At 48.7% G+C, this 16924-nt stretch overlaps 1 protein-coding gene across 3 annotated transcripts in view; it reads left to right on the top strand.

Moving 5' to 3' along the window:
* Positions 1–16142, top strand: part of Tbc1d22b (TBC1 domain family member 22B) — a 63141-nt gene extending 46999 nt beyond the window's left edge. For 2 of the 3 annotated variants that reach the window (XM_042683844.1, XM_042683845.1), the window contains 5 exons: positions 325–431; positions 850–925; positions 3359–3486; positions 3772–3867; positions 14207–16142. In XM_042683844.1, coding sequence (XP_042539778.1) covers positions 325–431; positions 850–925; positions 3359–3486; positions 3772–3867; positions 14207–14335 — 536 coding nt within the window. In that variant the 3' untranslated portion in view covers positions 14336–16142. The remainder of the gene's footprint in view (positions 1–324; positions 432–849; positions 926–3358; positions 3487–3771; positions 3868–14206) is intronic. The other variant, XR_006147987.1, reaches the window with a different exon arrangement.
* Positions 16143–16924: the final 782 nt, after the last annotated feature.

The following is a 16924-nucleotide window of genomic DNA, read 5'->3' as shown; positions in this document are numbered from 1 at the left end:
AGACATATGTGTGAGTATGGTAGACAGCTTACTGAATATCTGAAATTTAAAAAAAGAAACATGTGCTGGACTTAATAACTCAGTGAAAGTCTGCTTAGTGCTGTAAGGAGGTCTTCTTCCTGCTCAGTGTCGTGAGGGTCCTAAGGAAATTTGAGACGCCAGTGTCCTCCTCCCCCAGGGGAATAGGGCAGCCTCATTCCTTGACATCACCTTAGCCTGGTTCTCCCCTGGCCTGAAGGACTCTGTTGAAGACACTAGGCTCTTATTTTTCTCTCTCCATTTTTAGATAAGACCTCTGGACTTTCTTCACCTTTTGTTTTACAGAAGAGGATGTGGAGAACTTTGACGTGACCAACTTGTCTCAGGATATACTGCGAAGCATTGAAGCTGACAGCTTTTGGTGCATGAGCAAGCTGCTGGATGGGATCCAGGTGAGCTGCCTCGGCCCTTGCAGGCCGGGTAGGCCTGGGGCCTGTCTTTAACTCATTGCTCTTCTCAATGAGGCAGGGCCACCCACCCACCATGGCCTCTACCTCTTTCATTAGCTTCACAGTGGCCTTGTGTCCTCAGAGCCTGAGGCTATTTTGGTGGGGGGGGATCTGACTCTACCATCAGAGTGAGTTCCATTCTTCTGTGTGCCCAGAACCCACGGGTGGGATTCCACAATAAAGGGCCCTCACCCACATAAACACTATAGTAGCATTAGTTCCTTTTTTTCTCCCAAACACCGTCGGCAGTCAGGAGCACTGGGTTTGGGAAGAACACCTGTGCTTTTTACCATGTTATGGGGAGCCCAGGGCTAATCATGCAGACTCCATGTGTTCAACCTGGGCTCTCTTGCATTTGCAGGATAACTATACCTTTGCACAGCCAGGGATCCAGAAGAAGGTCAAGGCATTGGAAGAGCTTGTTAGCCGGATTGATGGTAGGTTTCAAGGAGCCAGAATTCTCTAGCCATAGCTCAGCCTGGCCCTGACACGAGCCAGCGTTACTTGGGCCATGAACCTTTCCAGGCACAGGCTGTTATTTATCGGCAGCTCCAGTATCTTCCCTGTCTCAGCCAGAAGGGGAGGTAAAACTCTGCTGCTTTCCTGAGTTCATCCTTCCCCCTAGACTTTGTTACCCCATTGTCGATTCTCCTTCAACCTCTCTGTTCTGTTCTATCTGTCCTGTTACCCGAGCCACATAGCTCTAGTCCAACCGTTGTCACATTTCTGCCACTTCCTTCTAAAGGACTTTCCCCCTTCCCCCGACTTGTGTCTCTCTCAAAGCGTTTCTCTACAGCCCCATTCTGGCCATGTCTCTCTTCTGCTCTGGGGTCCCTGCTGGCTCCCCATTGGCATCAAGTCAGTAGGTTGGCCTTGTCCTGCTGTTGCACTCCTGGGCTTGGAGCAGTGTGGCATACCCCGGCGGGACCTTCATTTGTTCTCTGGGGACTCAAGGACAGATGGCTCCTGAAGCAGATGTCTTTGAGGAGCAGGAACTCCACAGGGGCAGCCTGACTGCTAGAATCACAGACTTTGGGAAGCCCTCCTGTTGAGATCCGGAGAGAAGTCAGCTAAGCTTCCTGAGGAGCACACTGACCCGGCAGGGAGGCTCCTGGGCATGGCGTCTCTGGCACCAGTGAGGGACTCTGCAGTTGCCACACTAACAAACAACATCAACTCTTGCTCGCTCCTTCCCTCCATTCCTTTCCTTTCCTTTCCTTTCCTTTCCTTTCCTTTCCTTCCCTCCCTCCCTCCCTCCCTCCTTCTCTCTCTCTCTCTCTCTCTCTCTTTCTTTCTTTCTGTTGGTTGTGGGGCTTGAACTCAGGGTCTGGGCGCTATCCCTGAGCCTTTTTTGCTATGTAGTGCTCTACCACTTTGAGCCACAGCACCACTTCTGGTTTTCTGGTAGTTAATTGGAGATAAGAGTCTCATAGACTTTTCCTGCTCAGGCTGGCTTTTGAACCACAATTCTCAGATCTCAACCTCCTGAGTAGCTAGGATTATAGGTGTGAGCCACTGGCACCCCTCTAACTCTTGCTTTTTCTGTTCAGACTTTCCTTTTCCCTCACATGGAGGTAGCACAGCTTTCTGTCTCTCCTTTCCTAAGTCTCTTCCTGGAAACCTTCCTTCATTAATTCTACTCACTCCAGCTTCCTTTTATGACGGCAAGCTTCCACCCTCATCTGTCTTCCTTTGTCTTGCCATCCTGTCAGCTGTCAGCCCTGCGGTGCCAGGTACCGCTCTCTCACATGGCTCCCCCAGAGCCTCACATGGGCCTTCCTCTGAGGTGCTCAGCTGGCTGCCAGAGGCTGATCATCACTTCCGTCTTCCAGAGGGAAGAGGTGGGGCTTCTGCCTCTGTCCTCCTCTCCCCATGCTTTTATTTTCTGCCCTCTCAAATATTGATTTTAAGCATGATACTTTTGGATAGTGGATTTTTACACACACACACACACACACACACACACACACACACACATTTCTTTGTTTTCTTATTATAAGAGTTTTAAAAATGCAGACAACTGTAACCTAACTAGAATTTCCCCTCCTTAAGTTCTCCTCCCCATAAATAACCTTTGTTAATCATTCTTTCAAGAATAGTATTAGTTACTCCAGGCTAGGTGATACGATAAGTTCTTTTCTCACATTTTCACATTTTATCCTCCCTAAAGCCTTCTGAGCTGTGGGTGATTGTCCCCATTTTATAGATGAGCAAACTGAGGAGGACATTGATGGAAAACAGTCGTGTTGGGCATTAGTTGCAGGGCTGTCTGGTGGCATAGGGATGGAGTTTATGTTGACTTCCTTGCTCCGGAATACCACTTGGCCTCCTGGGGTGGGAGCTAGGAGGCGGCTGCTTTCTGTTGATCTGGTGGATCGCCGCACACATTGTGGGAGACGCTGCCCTTGAGTGGGGCCAGCGAGCCCCTTCCATTGGCAGTGTTCAAGTCCCTGCTGGCTGGCCATCTGTCAGGAACCTGAGAGGAATTCCTCGCCAGTGGGAGAATGGCTAAGGTGACCTCCAAGGTTCTTTTCCATTCTGGAGCCTTCTCGGATGAGTAATGAGATCGAGCAGCCAAATGAACCTTATGTCTCCTGCTTTGCGGCCAGAGCAGCCTGTGAAGGAAGAGGGCACCGAGGCGTCCCTGTGGGATGCCACTGTCGCCCTGTGTGCGGGACTGGCTATAGGTGTATGCTGCCTTGAGAGGATGCAAGCAAGCACAGAGGCCCATTGTACCCATGTTCCCCTTGTTGATTGGCTCCCCAGAGTGAGGGGTGGTAAGGAATGGAATCTGCCTTGTTGGCTCCTACAGGCCTGAGGGTCTGTCCCCCAGGTTGTGTCCCCGAGGCCAATGACACTTCCTGTTCCAGAGCAGGTACACAATCACTTCAGGAGGTACGAGGTCGAATACCTACAGTTTGCCTTCCGATGGATGAACAACCTGCTCATGCGGGAGCTTCCTCTTCGCTGCACCATCCGCCTCTGGGACACATACCAGGTAAAAGGGGTCCCCTGCCTCCCCCTGCGCCAGGCTGTCCTGGAGTGCCCAGCTCCCTGCCATGGTGTGGGGCACGGCAGCTCAGAAATGCCCTCCCCTTCCTTTCTACTCCCATGAATGCCTTAGCCTCATGATCAGCCCTTCACTGAGCCCCTTCTGGTTGCCCTGCGGTGAGGAGGGTATGGTGCCGCTTTGTGCCATCCAGAAGGGGTGTGAGTGGGAGGACTGGGGGGGTTCCCTTCTCGGCGCATGGCTTGGGGGCCTGACCTGCTCTCTACTTCCCAGTCTGAACCGGAAGGCTTCTCCCACTTTCATCTCTACGTGTGTGCGGCCTTCTTGATCAAGTGGAGGAAAGAGATCCTGGATGAAGAAGACTTTCAGGTGAGCGCAGCTTGGGCTGAGGATGAGCATGAGGGTGGCAGAGCCCTCGGTAGGCTATGTGGACAGCGGATGCTGCAGCAGGCACCAACTCACTGGAGCGGGAGGGGAGAACAGGGCTCAGGAGAGATTTTTGTTCAGGGATAACACTCTACTACTTGAGCCACAGTACCACTTCTGGCTTTTTCTGTTTGTTTGTTTGTTTTTCTGTACTGTGGAATTGAACCCAGGGCTTCATGCATGCTAGGCAGGCACTCTACCACCAAGCCATACTTCCAGTCCCTCAGTGTTTTTTCCTAAGGAGCAGCCCCGCGAAGCGGAGCAGTGCAGCGGGCTCTGGAGGTGGGGTTAGGCGGTAGCACACAGGAGAGTTGGCAAGACATGCCTGCTTGCCCAAGAAGGGTTTGGGAAGAGCAAGGTGATGATGTGTTGACTTCTGTGAGTTGGTTCTGGCTGTGGTGCCAGGCTGCAGGCCTCTGATTAAAGAACCATAGCTTCTGCCAACAAGCAGCATACATGACATCCCAGAATAAATGAGGATGAGGGGCCAGAGGGCCGGGTGCCAGGGTGAGCTATCAATTTTGCTAATGTGTTTGAGGTGGAGCAGGATGTAGAGAACATGAAGTCTAAATGACTTAGTGTGAGCCAGGCCTAGGGAGCCTTATCAGGTGAGACCACAGGCCCTGCGCCCGCTCAGGAAGGGGAGGGAATTCCTGCAACAGCTGTCAGCAGTTCACAAGGTCAGTTCTCCATGGCTTTAAAGCTGCACTAGTTGCTTAGTAGATAGCTGCTGGTTTCTGGCAGCTCTTGCCTATAGTCCTAGCTACATGGGAGGCTGAGATTGGAAGGATCCTGGTTTGAGTCCAGCCTGAGCAGAAAAGTTATTTTAGTATGACAAGAAGCCTAAAATAGGTGGGCCGTGGCCCAGGGACTTACCCAAGCAGGAAGTGATACGCATCTCAAAAATAACAAATGGTGGGGGCAATGGCTGGATGCGTGACTTAGCAGTAGAGTTCCTGTCTAGCAAGTACCAGACCCTGCGCTCAAACCCCAGTACTGCCAAAAAACAAAAATAAACACTGAAACAAAAAACACATTGGATATCAGATAGACTAGAGGCCTTTGGGCAGTAACCCACAGAACCACACTGGGCTTTTTGTGTGTGGCGTTGGTAACACCTCAGTTAACCCGACTGTGGAGGAGTACTCAAGAGAAAGTGAACGATTGAACTGTTGAGGCTGCAGAGTTCCTCCCACTCTAGTTGTAAGAAGAATGCCAAGTGCGCAACTGTGCCTGGCTGTGTTGGGTCTTTAGGAAACAGAAGCATGGCCGAGGTGTGAGGCGAGGGCGCAGGGCATTGTGGGAGGCTGTACTGTTGGACATGACCTTGCAGGGAAGGAGGCTGGTGCATCGCTGCTGCTGAAGGCTACTCATAGTAAATCTGCCCACAACGCACTGTAGGAGAATCCAGACGAGGTAGAAAGCAGTTTTACTGCACTAAATGACACAAAGAAGACTCAGCTGGAGTGTCACATGAGTACAGGTGGCAGTCCCAGGAGACCTCGTCACCCTTAAAGGACTGGGACTAGCACGGGGTAAGGCAGGCTGGGGGAGGGCCTTCCAGGGCAGCAGTGCCTTCTGCTAAAGTTGGAGAAACATGCTGAGTAGCACAGTGGTATAACCCCTTCTTTGGAGCTGGGGCTGCCTGGCGTCAATTTTCTCTGCTCTTTTTTTAGGCCCACTACATTAAGCAAATACCTTGGCTCTCTGCCTTAGTTTTCATTCTGTAAAATGGGTAATAGCATCTGTCTCCTTGAACTGTTCTTTTTTTTTTTTTTTTTTGTCGTGGGGCTTGAACTCTGGGCCTGGACACTGTCCCTCAGCTCTTCAGCTCAAGGCTAGCAGTCTACCACATGAGCCACAGCACCAATTCCGTTTTTCTGGTGGTTTTATAGGAGATAAGAGTCTCGTGGGCTTTTCCTGATGGGCTGGCTTTGAGCTGTGATCCTCAGATCTCAGCCTCCAGAGTAGCTAGGATTACAGGCGTGAGCCACTGGCTTCTGGGGCTGTTCTAGGGACTAGTCAGGTTAGGACACATGGGGCAGGTAGAAAGGTACATTTGACATACAGCTCTCAAAATATTGAGCTTGCCAGATGTGGTGGCATACACCTATAATCCCACCTACTCCCAGGATCGAGAATTTGAGGCCATCCTAGGCAAAGCTTATGAGACCCTATCTCAGGAACAAAATACAAAAAGAAGGGAGAGGCAGGTGCTAAGCGAAGGCTCAGGCATTTGCCAAACCTGTGGCCTTGGGTTTAGTCTTCACTTGCTGTAGATAAAAAACCAAACCAAACCCAAACTTAATATTATCATTATGTACAGTGTGTTCCTGAGTCTGTAAGTGGCCAAGTGATGACAGCTTTAAAACCCACGCTTGTGCTGGGCACCAGTGCTCATGCCTGTACTCCTAGCTGCTCAGGAGGCTGAGACAGACAGAGTGCCTGTTGAATGTGAGTATGAGGCCGCACCGAGTTCAAGCCCCCTAAACCAGAAAAAAGAAGAAGAAGAAAAAACAATGGAACACTTTTGTGCCAATTCTGGGGCTTGAACTCAGGGCCTAGATGTTGTCCCTGAGCTTCTTTGGCGCAAGGCTAGCGCTCTACCACTTAAGCCCTAGCTCCACTTCTGGTCATTTCTGTAATTGATTGGATAAGAGTCTCACGGACTTTCCTGTGTGGCCTGGCTTTGAACCGTGATCCTCAGATCTAAACCTCCTGAGAAGCTAGGATTGCAGGTCACCAGCACCTGGCTAGAAAGCACTTTTAAAATAAAACATTTACAAGAGCACAAGCTATGCCATAGCAGATAGAAAATTTATACAAGAGAGGGCTGAGAAGGTGGCTCAGTGATAGAGTGCTTGCCTTGCATGCATGAGGCCCTGGGTTTGATTCCTCAGCACCACATAAGCAGAAAAAGCCGGAAGTAGCACTGTAGCTCAAGTGGTAGAGTGCTAGCCTTGAGCTGAAGAGCTGAGGGACAGTGCCCAGCCCAGAGTTCAGGCCCCCTGACTGACAACTAAATAAAATAAAATTCCGCTATCCCACAAAACTTAAGACACACACACACACAAAGAAAATTTATACAAGAGAAAGTAGCTCACTGGAAGTTATTTGGCTGAAACCTGATGCTGCAGAGGAGGAGGTGTGCGGGAATCGGATGGCAAGCCCCAGCAAGCACCTGGTCACGCCGCAGTCCAGTAAGTCATCGTGGGAATGCAGCATCTGTGGTAGATGTGGAGGCTATAGATGGATTCAAACAGGTCCCACCAGGCCTCCTATGGCTCAGAGCTGATTCTGAGAAGCACCGTGCAGGGGACCATAAGGCCTGATAAACAGAGTTCCTCTAAATAGAAAGAGAAATAAGGAGGCAGTGGGCCAGCCAGGATCAAATCAGCGCCTGCCAGTCCCAGAGAATTCTTGCTTTCATCTTCTAGAAGAGGCTTGGAAAGAGTCCCACTCTGAAGGTGTCTTTGCAGGAGAAAGGTTGGAGTTATTAAGTGAAAGAGTGCAAGCCTGTGGGATGCTCCAGGCCTCCGTAACAAACTGAATGTAAATAAATCCCTGAACCAGATGGCATCCACCCCCGCTTCTGCAGGAACGAACTCAAGGGTGCGATTGTGGAGTACGGCCCCAGGCCCTCGGCTGCAGACATCTGGTGAATTGCCAAGTGGACTCCTGCCCATAAGAAAGGTTCAGAGGAACCCTGGGAACCGAACATCTTCAGCCCCAAACAAGCTGGCGTGAGAAAGGGCATGGTTTCTAGGCACATAAACAAAAGAAGCCACGCTGCTTTCTTGAGGGGGGGAGAGATTGGGGGAGAACCTGCCAAATACACCACCAGGTGCTTTGGTGATAGAGAAATCGGTGAATACACATTTGACTTTCAGAGAGTTTATAGGCAAGGACCTGCTTTTGAAAAGTAACATTGGAATCAGAGAAAATGTTTTGCTGGAGAGATGCTTGTTTGAAAGTACTTATTCAGCTATGAAAGTTGAAGTGTAAGTGTGCATGAATGTGTTAGTACTAGGACTTGAGTTCAGGGCTTCTCAATGTCTGTTAGCTTTATTTCCACCCAAGGCTGGTGCTCTATCCCTTGATCCACAGTTCTACTTCCGGGTTTTTGGTAGCTAACTGGTGATAAGAATCTCATGAAAAGTGGCACTGTGGCTCAAGTGGTAGAGCACTAGCCTTGAGCTGAAAAGCTGAGGGACAGCGCCCAGGCCCAGAGTTCAGGCCCCACAACAAACAAAAGAATCTCATGGCCTTTCTTGCCTGGGCTACCTTTGAACTGTGATCCTCCAATCTCAGCCTCCTAGATAGGATTAGAGGCTTGAACTATCAATGCCATGCTAGGAAAGTGTTTTGACTTGACTGGATACACTACATTTGCAAAGAATGTTCTATTATTGCAAAGTGTTTCTTGTTTTTGTTTTGTTTTTGTTACTGAATCCTTTTGAGCAATTGCGCTGTTCTTGCACTTCCTGTGTTCCGTTATGCTGGCCCTCATCACCAGGTGAAACTAGTTGACTCTTCAAGATTTCCTTCAGTTTCTTTGGTGACTATTTTGTGTTCTGTTTGCTTTGTGCTGCTTCTTTCTCATGCCCAGGGCAAGTGGTCTGTAGCATCAGCTCTTGAGCCAGGTGTCTGGTTCAAACCCTCCTACTCTGTGGCTGTGGGCAAGTTCCTTAACCTGTTTGCTCATCTGTAGAGGCAATAATGTCATCTCACAGCACTGTTTCAGGGTTAAACGAGCAAATACATACAAAGTATAGATAGCGCATCCGGAGTATGCAGTACCTGCTCTACCAGTGATCACTGCCAGTATAATCAATATTCTTGATGTTCTCCCTCTCTCACCCCTATTTTTCTCTTGAACACTCTCTGATGGGTTCCTTGTACCTTTCCCTGATCAAGGTCCCTTTTCATTTTATCTACTCACGCTCTACTCTTTGGCCTTTATCTAATTGCTTTCTTTCATTCCTCACACGTGGCTCAAATTCCTTCTTGGCCTTTTCCCTTTGGAATTGTGGATTCTCAGCAGGAACCTCTGCAAGGCCCTTTTCTGCAGTTTTGGCATTTACAGCTTGCGCCTCTGAAAGGCCGTGGCCCCCTTCCATGAATTGAAAACCATTCTCTAATGCTTGCCCTACAGGCATCCCCCCCCCCCACTGCTCTGCTGTTGCATCTGACCACATGTCATGCTTAACGCTCCCCTGCATGGCAGTGTACCGTCTCTATCCCTCACAGAAGAGCTCCTGACTTGCGATTAACACCTTTCTCCCCCAGCCAAGTTCCAGCTCTATCCATTTTTGCAGCATTAGGCTAGGTAGAGGCTGGGGGTGGGGAGATTGCAGCTTGGAGGCATTGCCACCAGGTGGCAGAGTGGTTCTTCACAGCGTAGCCTCACCTCCTTTCTGGCAAGGAGGTTAACTGTCTAGGGGTAGCATTATTCAGAAGCTTCTGGGAGGCTTCTCTTAAGGCTTCCTATACATTACAGATAATGTTCAAATCAGAAAAACATTCCCTTCCTAAGCTGCCCTTTATTGGCTTTTATGTTTGTTACCAATTTTACTCACAACCATGATAGAAAAATTAGACAGTTGTAAAGGGCTAAAAAAGAATTGTTCCTGCCCGGGTGCAGGTGGCTCATGCCACCTAGCTACTCAGGAGGCTGAGATCTGAGGATCGCAGTTCAAAGCCAGCCCGGGCAGGAAAGTCCATGAGACTCTTATCTCCAATAAGCCACTAGAAAACCGGAAGTGGCGCTGTGGCTCAAGCAGTAGAGCGCTTGTCTTGAGCTGAAGAGTGCAGGGACAGTACCCAGGCCCAGAGTTCAAGCCCCACAACTGACCAAAAAAAAAAAAAAAAGAATTGTTCCTGAAATGTTATCACACCCAGGTAGATGTCATACATTTGGTTTGCTAGTTTGTCTGAGTTTTTTTTTTGTTTTTTGTTTTTGTTTTTCTTAAACAGGGCTGAGCCACAAACCAACACCTTGTGTCACTCATTTGTTCTTAAAATATTTTGGTAATTGGACTATATATCTGTGTATTTAAAATCATTATTCTGATATAGGTTTTACCACATAGCCCAAAGAGCGTAAAGTACAATTTGCCCAATTTAGACTAAAATTTGACTCTGTGAGGAGGCAGTTGGCAAAAAAAGCCGCTTTCCAGCTTGTGTGCGGATGGGCAGAATGAGGGAGGTAGGAGGAAGCAGGAGAGAAGGATCAGAGGGTCCAAAAACATCTAAACAGTAGGTTATAAACCAACACAGGGATAAATGTCTGTAGTCCCAGCTACTCTGGAGGCTGAAGTGGGAGGATCAGTTGAGCCTAGGGAGTTTGAAACCAGCCTAAAAAAAGTAAGACCTAGTCTCAAAAATATGCATACGTCTGGGCCCTGGTGGCTCACATCTGTAATCCTAGCTACTCAGGAGTCTGGGATCTGATCATTGCAGTTTGAAGCCAGAAAAATCTGTGAGATTCTTTTCTCCAATAAATTACCAAAAAAAGCCAGAAGTGGAGCTGTGGTTCAAGCACTACCCTTGAGCAAAAGAAGCTCAGAGAAGCCCCAGGACCAGAAAAACATATATATATATATATATATATATATATATATATATATATATATATGCGCCAGATACCAGTGGCTCACACCTGCAATCTTAGCTGCTCAGGAGGCTGAGATCAGAGAATCATAGTTTAAAGCCAGCCCAAGCAGAAAAGTTCCTCTCCAATTAATCACCAATCAGCAAAATGTTACCTGGAGGTATGGCTCAAGTGATAGAGCAGCAACCATGAACAAGCAAGCAGAACAAATGTGAGGCCTCTGAATTCAAGCCCTAGTAGTGTTAAAAAAAGAAAAGAAAAAGTATAGAAAGGGTATGTTGAAAAATAAACGAGTCAGGTGCCAGTGGCTCTTGCCTTTAATCCTAGCTACTCAGGAGGCTGAGAACAGGAGAATAGAAGTTTGAAACAGTTGAGGCACCAACAAGACCCCTTCTTAATTCATATCTGCATGTGATGGGGCATGCTTGTTACCATAAGCTATGTGGGAGGCTGAGATTGGGATAATCCAGGCCTGCTCAGGTAGAAAAGTCCACAAGACGCCATCCTAATGGACAGATGTTGAGCATGGTTGTGTACACCTGTCATCCCAGCTAGAACTGGAAGCCTAAGATAGGCAGATCAGGGTCTAGGCATGTACCTGTGCAAGAAATGAGTCCTTATCTCAAAAGTTGCTAGCATAAATAAAGGGCTAGAGGCATGGGCCAGCACCTGCCTGGAAAGCATTGAAGCCCAATTACCCCTCCCCCCCCAAAAAAAAATTATTTCAAGAAATACTCCAGGATAGAAATAATGGTTCAGCCAGGCGTAGGTGGCTCATGCCTATAATCCTAGCTACTCAGGAGGCTGAGATCTGAGGATCGTGGTTCGAAGCCAGCCCGGGCAGGAAAGTCTATGAGACTCTTATCTCCAATAAAATCACTAGAATACCAGAAGTGGCGCTGTGGCTCAAGCGGTAGAGCACTCGCCTTGAGCTGAAGAGTGCAGGGACAATGCCCAAGCCCAGAGTTCAAGCCCCATGACTGATCAAAAAAAAAAGAAAGAGGGCTGGGAAGGTGGCTCAGTGGTAGAGTAGGCATACCTTGCATGCCTGAGGCCCTGGGTTCGATTCCTCAGCACCACATAAGAAAAAAGCCAGGAGTGGCGCTGTGGCTCAAGTGGTAGAGCCCTAGCCTTGAGCTGAAGAGCTGAGGGACAGTGCCCAGGCCCAGAGTTCAGGCCCCACAACCGGACCCCAAAAAAAAAAAAAGAAAAAAGAAAGAAAGAAAGAATGGTTCAGGCTAGGTGCTAATGGCGCACACCTGTAATCCTAGCTACTCAGGTGGCTGAGATCTGAAAATCATGGTTCAAAGCCAGCCTGAGCAGGGAAGTCCATGAGACTCTTATCTCCACTTAACCACTAGAAAACCAATGGTGCTGTGGCTCAAGTTGTAGAGTGCTCACCTTGAGCTGAAGAGGTGAGGGACTTTGCCCAGGCCCAGAGTTCAAGTCCCATGATTGACCAAAAAAAAAAGAAAAAAAGAAATAATGGTCTTGTTTTTTAAATAAAAATACAATTTATACAGTTTAGAGGGAAGATACACAATTGAAGCCAAGAAAGTACCAAGGGAGAGTTGTGAGTGTAAGAAGTGAACACTCCAAAGACATTCGGATCAGCTCTACAATGAGCAGCCCACCATAATTGGGTGGGCTGCGTACCAGGAACTGATTAATGGGTCAGATGGAGGGAACATGGCAGGGTGTTCACCTGCACGGGCCACGAAAGAAGCATGTGGAAGGGGAAAGGATGGACACAAGGTTCTGCTGTCCTCTGCCCTGCAAACTCCAGGGCACTGCTGGGGTTTGGATGGGCTGAAAGCAGGGTGTATGGGGTGATTGTGTGGGACTGCTCCATCCCCCGGCTGTCTCCCTATTTGGTCATTTGCTCTTTTCCTGGTTGACTTGTAGGCATTCTTCATTGATTATGGATATTAATAATTTCTCTTTTATAGGTATATAAATATTTTCTCAGTCAGGTTTTTATATTTTAATTTTATTGTTGGAGTCCCTCGATGTATTGGGACCACAAAATTATTCACAATCAAACTTGTTTTTCATGGCTTCTGGGTCTTGTGTTTTTGTTTGCCATGGAGTCCTTGTACTCAGGACTTGGGTGCTCTCCCTGACCTCTTTTATTCAAGGCTAGAAAACTACCACTTTGAGCCACAGCATCACTTCTGTTTTCTGGTGGTTAATTGGAGATAAGAGTCTCATGGACTTTCCCGCTCGGGCTGGCTTTGAACAGTGATCCTCAGATCTCAGCTAGAATTACAGGCATGAGCTACCAGGGTCAGGTGGGTTTTGTGTCTTAAGACTATTACTTTCATATTTGGAAAAAGAAGAATAGCTGTTAAGTTTTTAAAGAGGCTGGTTAGTAAGAACACCACCACACACTTGGTATTCAGGTAGGTTTATTTGTCGTTCCAGTTGCCACCAGGCCAGGTTGGCACTTCACATGGCTGGAAAAGAGAGCCCCTGACAACACCCCCTCCCCCATGCCTTATTTAGGGTAGAGGCTGAGAAGGTGTGGCCAGGTAAAGGGAGGTAGGACCAGGTGGGAGAAAGGTGTGGCCGCATGGAATCCAGATGTGATCTCAGTGGATGAGGATGTGACCTCTTTCAGGTGTGCCAGTTGCCTAGGTAACACAGGTACTGGGCGGAGACTTGGCTGCGAGGAGGGTGGAGTCTGCTCTCCATCCAGGAGTGGACCTTACAATAGCCAGATCAGAAAGAGAGGTAGAGCAAGAACGGGAAGCAGCAGCATGGTTAACTCAATTACAGAGGTCACCTGAAAATCTCACATTCGTTTTTTATGCTGATACCCTCTTTACCAGGCTCCTTCCAGGGAGCAGTTTGAGGGCTTGACTTTGAAAGCTGGATAGGATTTAGTAGGTAGAGCAGAAAAGGAAAGTATTGGCAATGAAAGCAATGGCTTAAACCATGGAGCACAAATAAATGTGGCTGACATGGAGCTGGCTGCGGGAGGCATGTGCGGGGGGGGGGGGGGGGGGGGGGAGGTGCACACCAGCTTGAGAGTGGGCAGAGTGGGCAGAGGGTGAGTGCAGTGCTTACAGGTGAACCCGCCTTGAAGGAAAATGGTAGTGTCAGAGGATGTATATGCACAGTCTTGTTAATAAAGACTTTTTTATTTTTTTTACTTAAGCCAATTAGCCATCCAGCAAAAGGGAAATGGCTGAGTAAATTAGAATTAGCCAGATGATGGAGTACTAGCTTTGAGAATTATCATCTGTGAGGACTGGGAAGAAAAGATAGACTTATCATTTGTTAAAAAGGTGATGGAAGGCACTTGCCTTCTGTGCATGAGGCTGAAAGGGAATGGCTCAAAAGTAAGAGGTTTACTTGGATGATGGGTGGCTATTCTCCTGTCTTACAGAGTTGCACTGTTGTCATGGTCTGTTCATATTTTCAAAGAGGCAGGTGTCAGTGCCTCAGGCAATCAACAAAGGCTCTTAAGGTTTCTGGGGGGGGGCGGTAAACAAGGGGCCAAGGCTAAGGGCAGTTTAGGAAATGGGAGGTAGATTTTTGATTGGGTGGGGGGGAGACAGAGGGCTTTGGAGGAGGGGCCTCCTTCTAGGTCTGGGTCTCTAAGAGTGTCTGCAATTTGCAATCCACAGTCTGGACAGAGATCAAAAGGCCCTTCTTGCCTTCCAGGGTCTCCTCATGCTGCTACAGAATCTACCTACGATACACTGGGGCAATGAAGAGATCGGGTTGCTTCTGGCTGAGGCATACAGACTCAAGTATATGTTTGCCGATGCCCCCAATCACTACCGCCGATAGGTGCTGTCTCCTCTGGGGACCCAGACTGCCCCCATCTTTGATGGCAATTCTCATCACTGTGGCCACTGAGCGAGCCGTGGACCTTGGCTGGGAACCACTCCTGCTGTACAAAGCTCCCCCCGCCGCCGCCCAGGTTTCAACTTCTTGGCATCCACCACTCCATGTCTCTGGATGTATTTCTTGGACCACTCTCAGTATTCCATGCCATGTGGATGGGCCCAGCTCTGGGAGAGGACAGAAAAGGAGGTACAGGGTTGTCTGCCCCTTTAAAAGGAACTGGACAAAAGAAAAAGGGGGAGGCTCAGGGTCTCAACTCACATTGTCCCTACACAGGCTGGCTGGTCCTTGCCTCTAGGCCTCAACGGATACCAATTGCTTTTTTTTTTTTTTTTAACAGGAAACACACACAAAATTTATTAAATGTCTAAGGCAGGGGATTATTAGGCTGATAACCTTTGCTTTTTGTGACTCACTTTGAGTTGATCACCGTTGTATGTGTTCAGAAGACCCCTGGTCCCGCTTCCTGCTTCTGGCTCCCTCACCGCACTCCCTCTGCTGTGTCTGAGCCAGTCAGATGGAGGAGGCACCAAGGCTCATCACTCTGGGAAGAGACCTATTCCTAAGGGCTAGGACTTTTTTTTTTCCTTTTCTCATCAGATGTCTATGTGCGAATGTATACCAAGCCCATCAGCGTTCTGTCACTGTCTGAGTTTCAGTGTCCGGTCTAGCCCATCAGCACCCAGTGACCAAGCCGAGAAGGATCAGGGCTGGGCAGGGAGGAGGGGGTTTTTCCCCTCTCCAAACCTTTTTTCCATGATGACCCACTCCAAGATATTATGTGTAAATTGTGTTATTATGTATATGGTAAAGATGTACAAATATATGTCCTTTGTAGCAGATATGATTTTATATTTATAATGTGCATCGACATGTGAAAGCAATCCTAGGTCACTAGCACAGATGAAGTTGCCTGACTGGTGGCTTCTTTGGTCCGTTCCTGGGCACCCTGTATTTGGGGAGGGGGGCAGACTAGCAGTCTGCTGGAGTGGGTTGGCTAAGATGGAGCCATCAGCCCACACATCAGTGTATCAGTTTTTCTTTTCTCCCATCATCCCATGCCTGCTCAGCCTGGACCTTACCCCTCTCTTTAGCTGTGGAGCACCCTGCCCCTTGCCCCTAGTACCTCCCTCAGAAGGGACTGCAGAGGCAGAAGCCCTGCCTCCTTTTCCTGGCCCCTGCCTTTCCCTAGTGTCTGAGGAAGGCCATAAGTTAGCACTAGATTCAATGCCGAACTGTGGCTGACTCGTCCATGTCAAGGGAAGGGGTTTCCTCCGTGTCCCTGGCGTCTGGGGCTCTTCTCAGAGTGAGGTTTGGTGTCTCCTGCTGTCATCATCACCCCCTGTCACAGCTCATGAAATGGATGATCTGTGCTCAATTCTTGGTGGCTGGTGGGGGGGGGGGGGGATGAGGGCAAGCTGGCATCCTCTTGGTTGGGCGGTCACGTGGCATCCCAGAGGATGACACCCTGAATGTCTTTGCCAGCCAAGCCCTCTCCCGAGTCCCTGGCATGATGGAGTGAGATTTCTCATCTGGAGTTGTTCTCAGGCGTCCTTCCCCGTTGGTGTGCCTCTGCTCATGTCTCCTCTACAGGGGAGAGGGGTGTGGGGTGCCCTCCCTCAGCCAGACTAACTAAAGAAAGACACTTGTGCTCCCAAGTGGTGGTTTTATTTTTTTAGTTTTTATGTTTGTATGGGAAATTGTGGGTACGGTGAATGAATTGTAAATAAATGGTGTATTTCCTCCTCCATCTGCTGTTTTTCTCCTGTGGATTTGTGTAGACTGGAACCAAAGCTGTCTCCTTTTCTTGCGTTTTTCTTGCTGATATTCATATATAAGGATCAAGCCTTTCACAGGAACAAGAAGGGCATCAAGCGAAGACCAAGAGACATTCTCAGAGGACATGAGAATTCATGAGTTCAGGGCCAGCCTGGGCTACACAGTGAGACCCTGTCTCAAGAAGAAGAAAAAAAGGAAGAGGGAAGGGGGAAAAAAGGAGGGGGAGAAAAAGAGGAGATAGGTAGGGAGAGAAAATAGACTTAGAATTTCAGCTAGAGATAGCTTTTTTTTTTTTTTTTTAATCCTGGGGCTTGAACTTTGGGCTTGGGTGCCTCTTTTGCTCAAGGCTAACACTCTACCACTTGAGCCACAGCACCACTTCTGGCTTTTTGGAGTAGTTTATTGGAGATAAGAGTCTCACAGACTTTCCTGCCTGGGCTGGCTTTGAACCGCAATCTTTAGATCTCAGCCTCCTGAGTAGCTAGGTTTACAAAGTGTGAGTCCCTGGTGTCTGGCAAAATAGATAATTTTTTGGGGGGGCGGGGGGTCCGGTCGTGGGGCCTGAACTCTGGGCCTGGACGCTGTCCCTCAGCTCTTCAGCTCAAGGCTAGTGCTCTACCACTTGAGCCACAGCGCCACTTCCGGCTTTTTTCTTATGTGGTGCTGAGGAATTGAACCCAGGGCCTCATGTATGCAAGGCAAGCGCTCTACCACTGAGCCACCTTCCCAGACCCAAGATAGATAATCTTAACA

The sequence above is a fragment of the Dipodomys spectabilis genome, unplaced genomic scaffold (genome assembly GCF_019054845.1).
Source record: "Dipodomys spectabilis isolate Male_0828 unplaced genomic scaffold, ASM1905484v1 ptg000085l, whole genome shotgun sequence".
Taxonomy (NCBI): domain Eukaryota; kingdom Metazoa; phylum Chordata; class Mammalia; order Rodentia; family Heteromyidae; genus Dipodomys; species Dipodomys spectabilis.
Note: the sequence above shows the minus strand (reverse complement) of the source record. Positions and strands in the feature narration are given on the sequence as shown.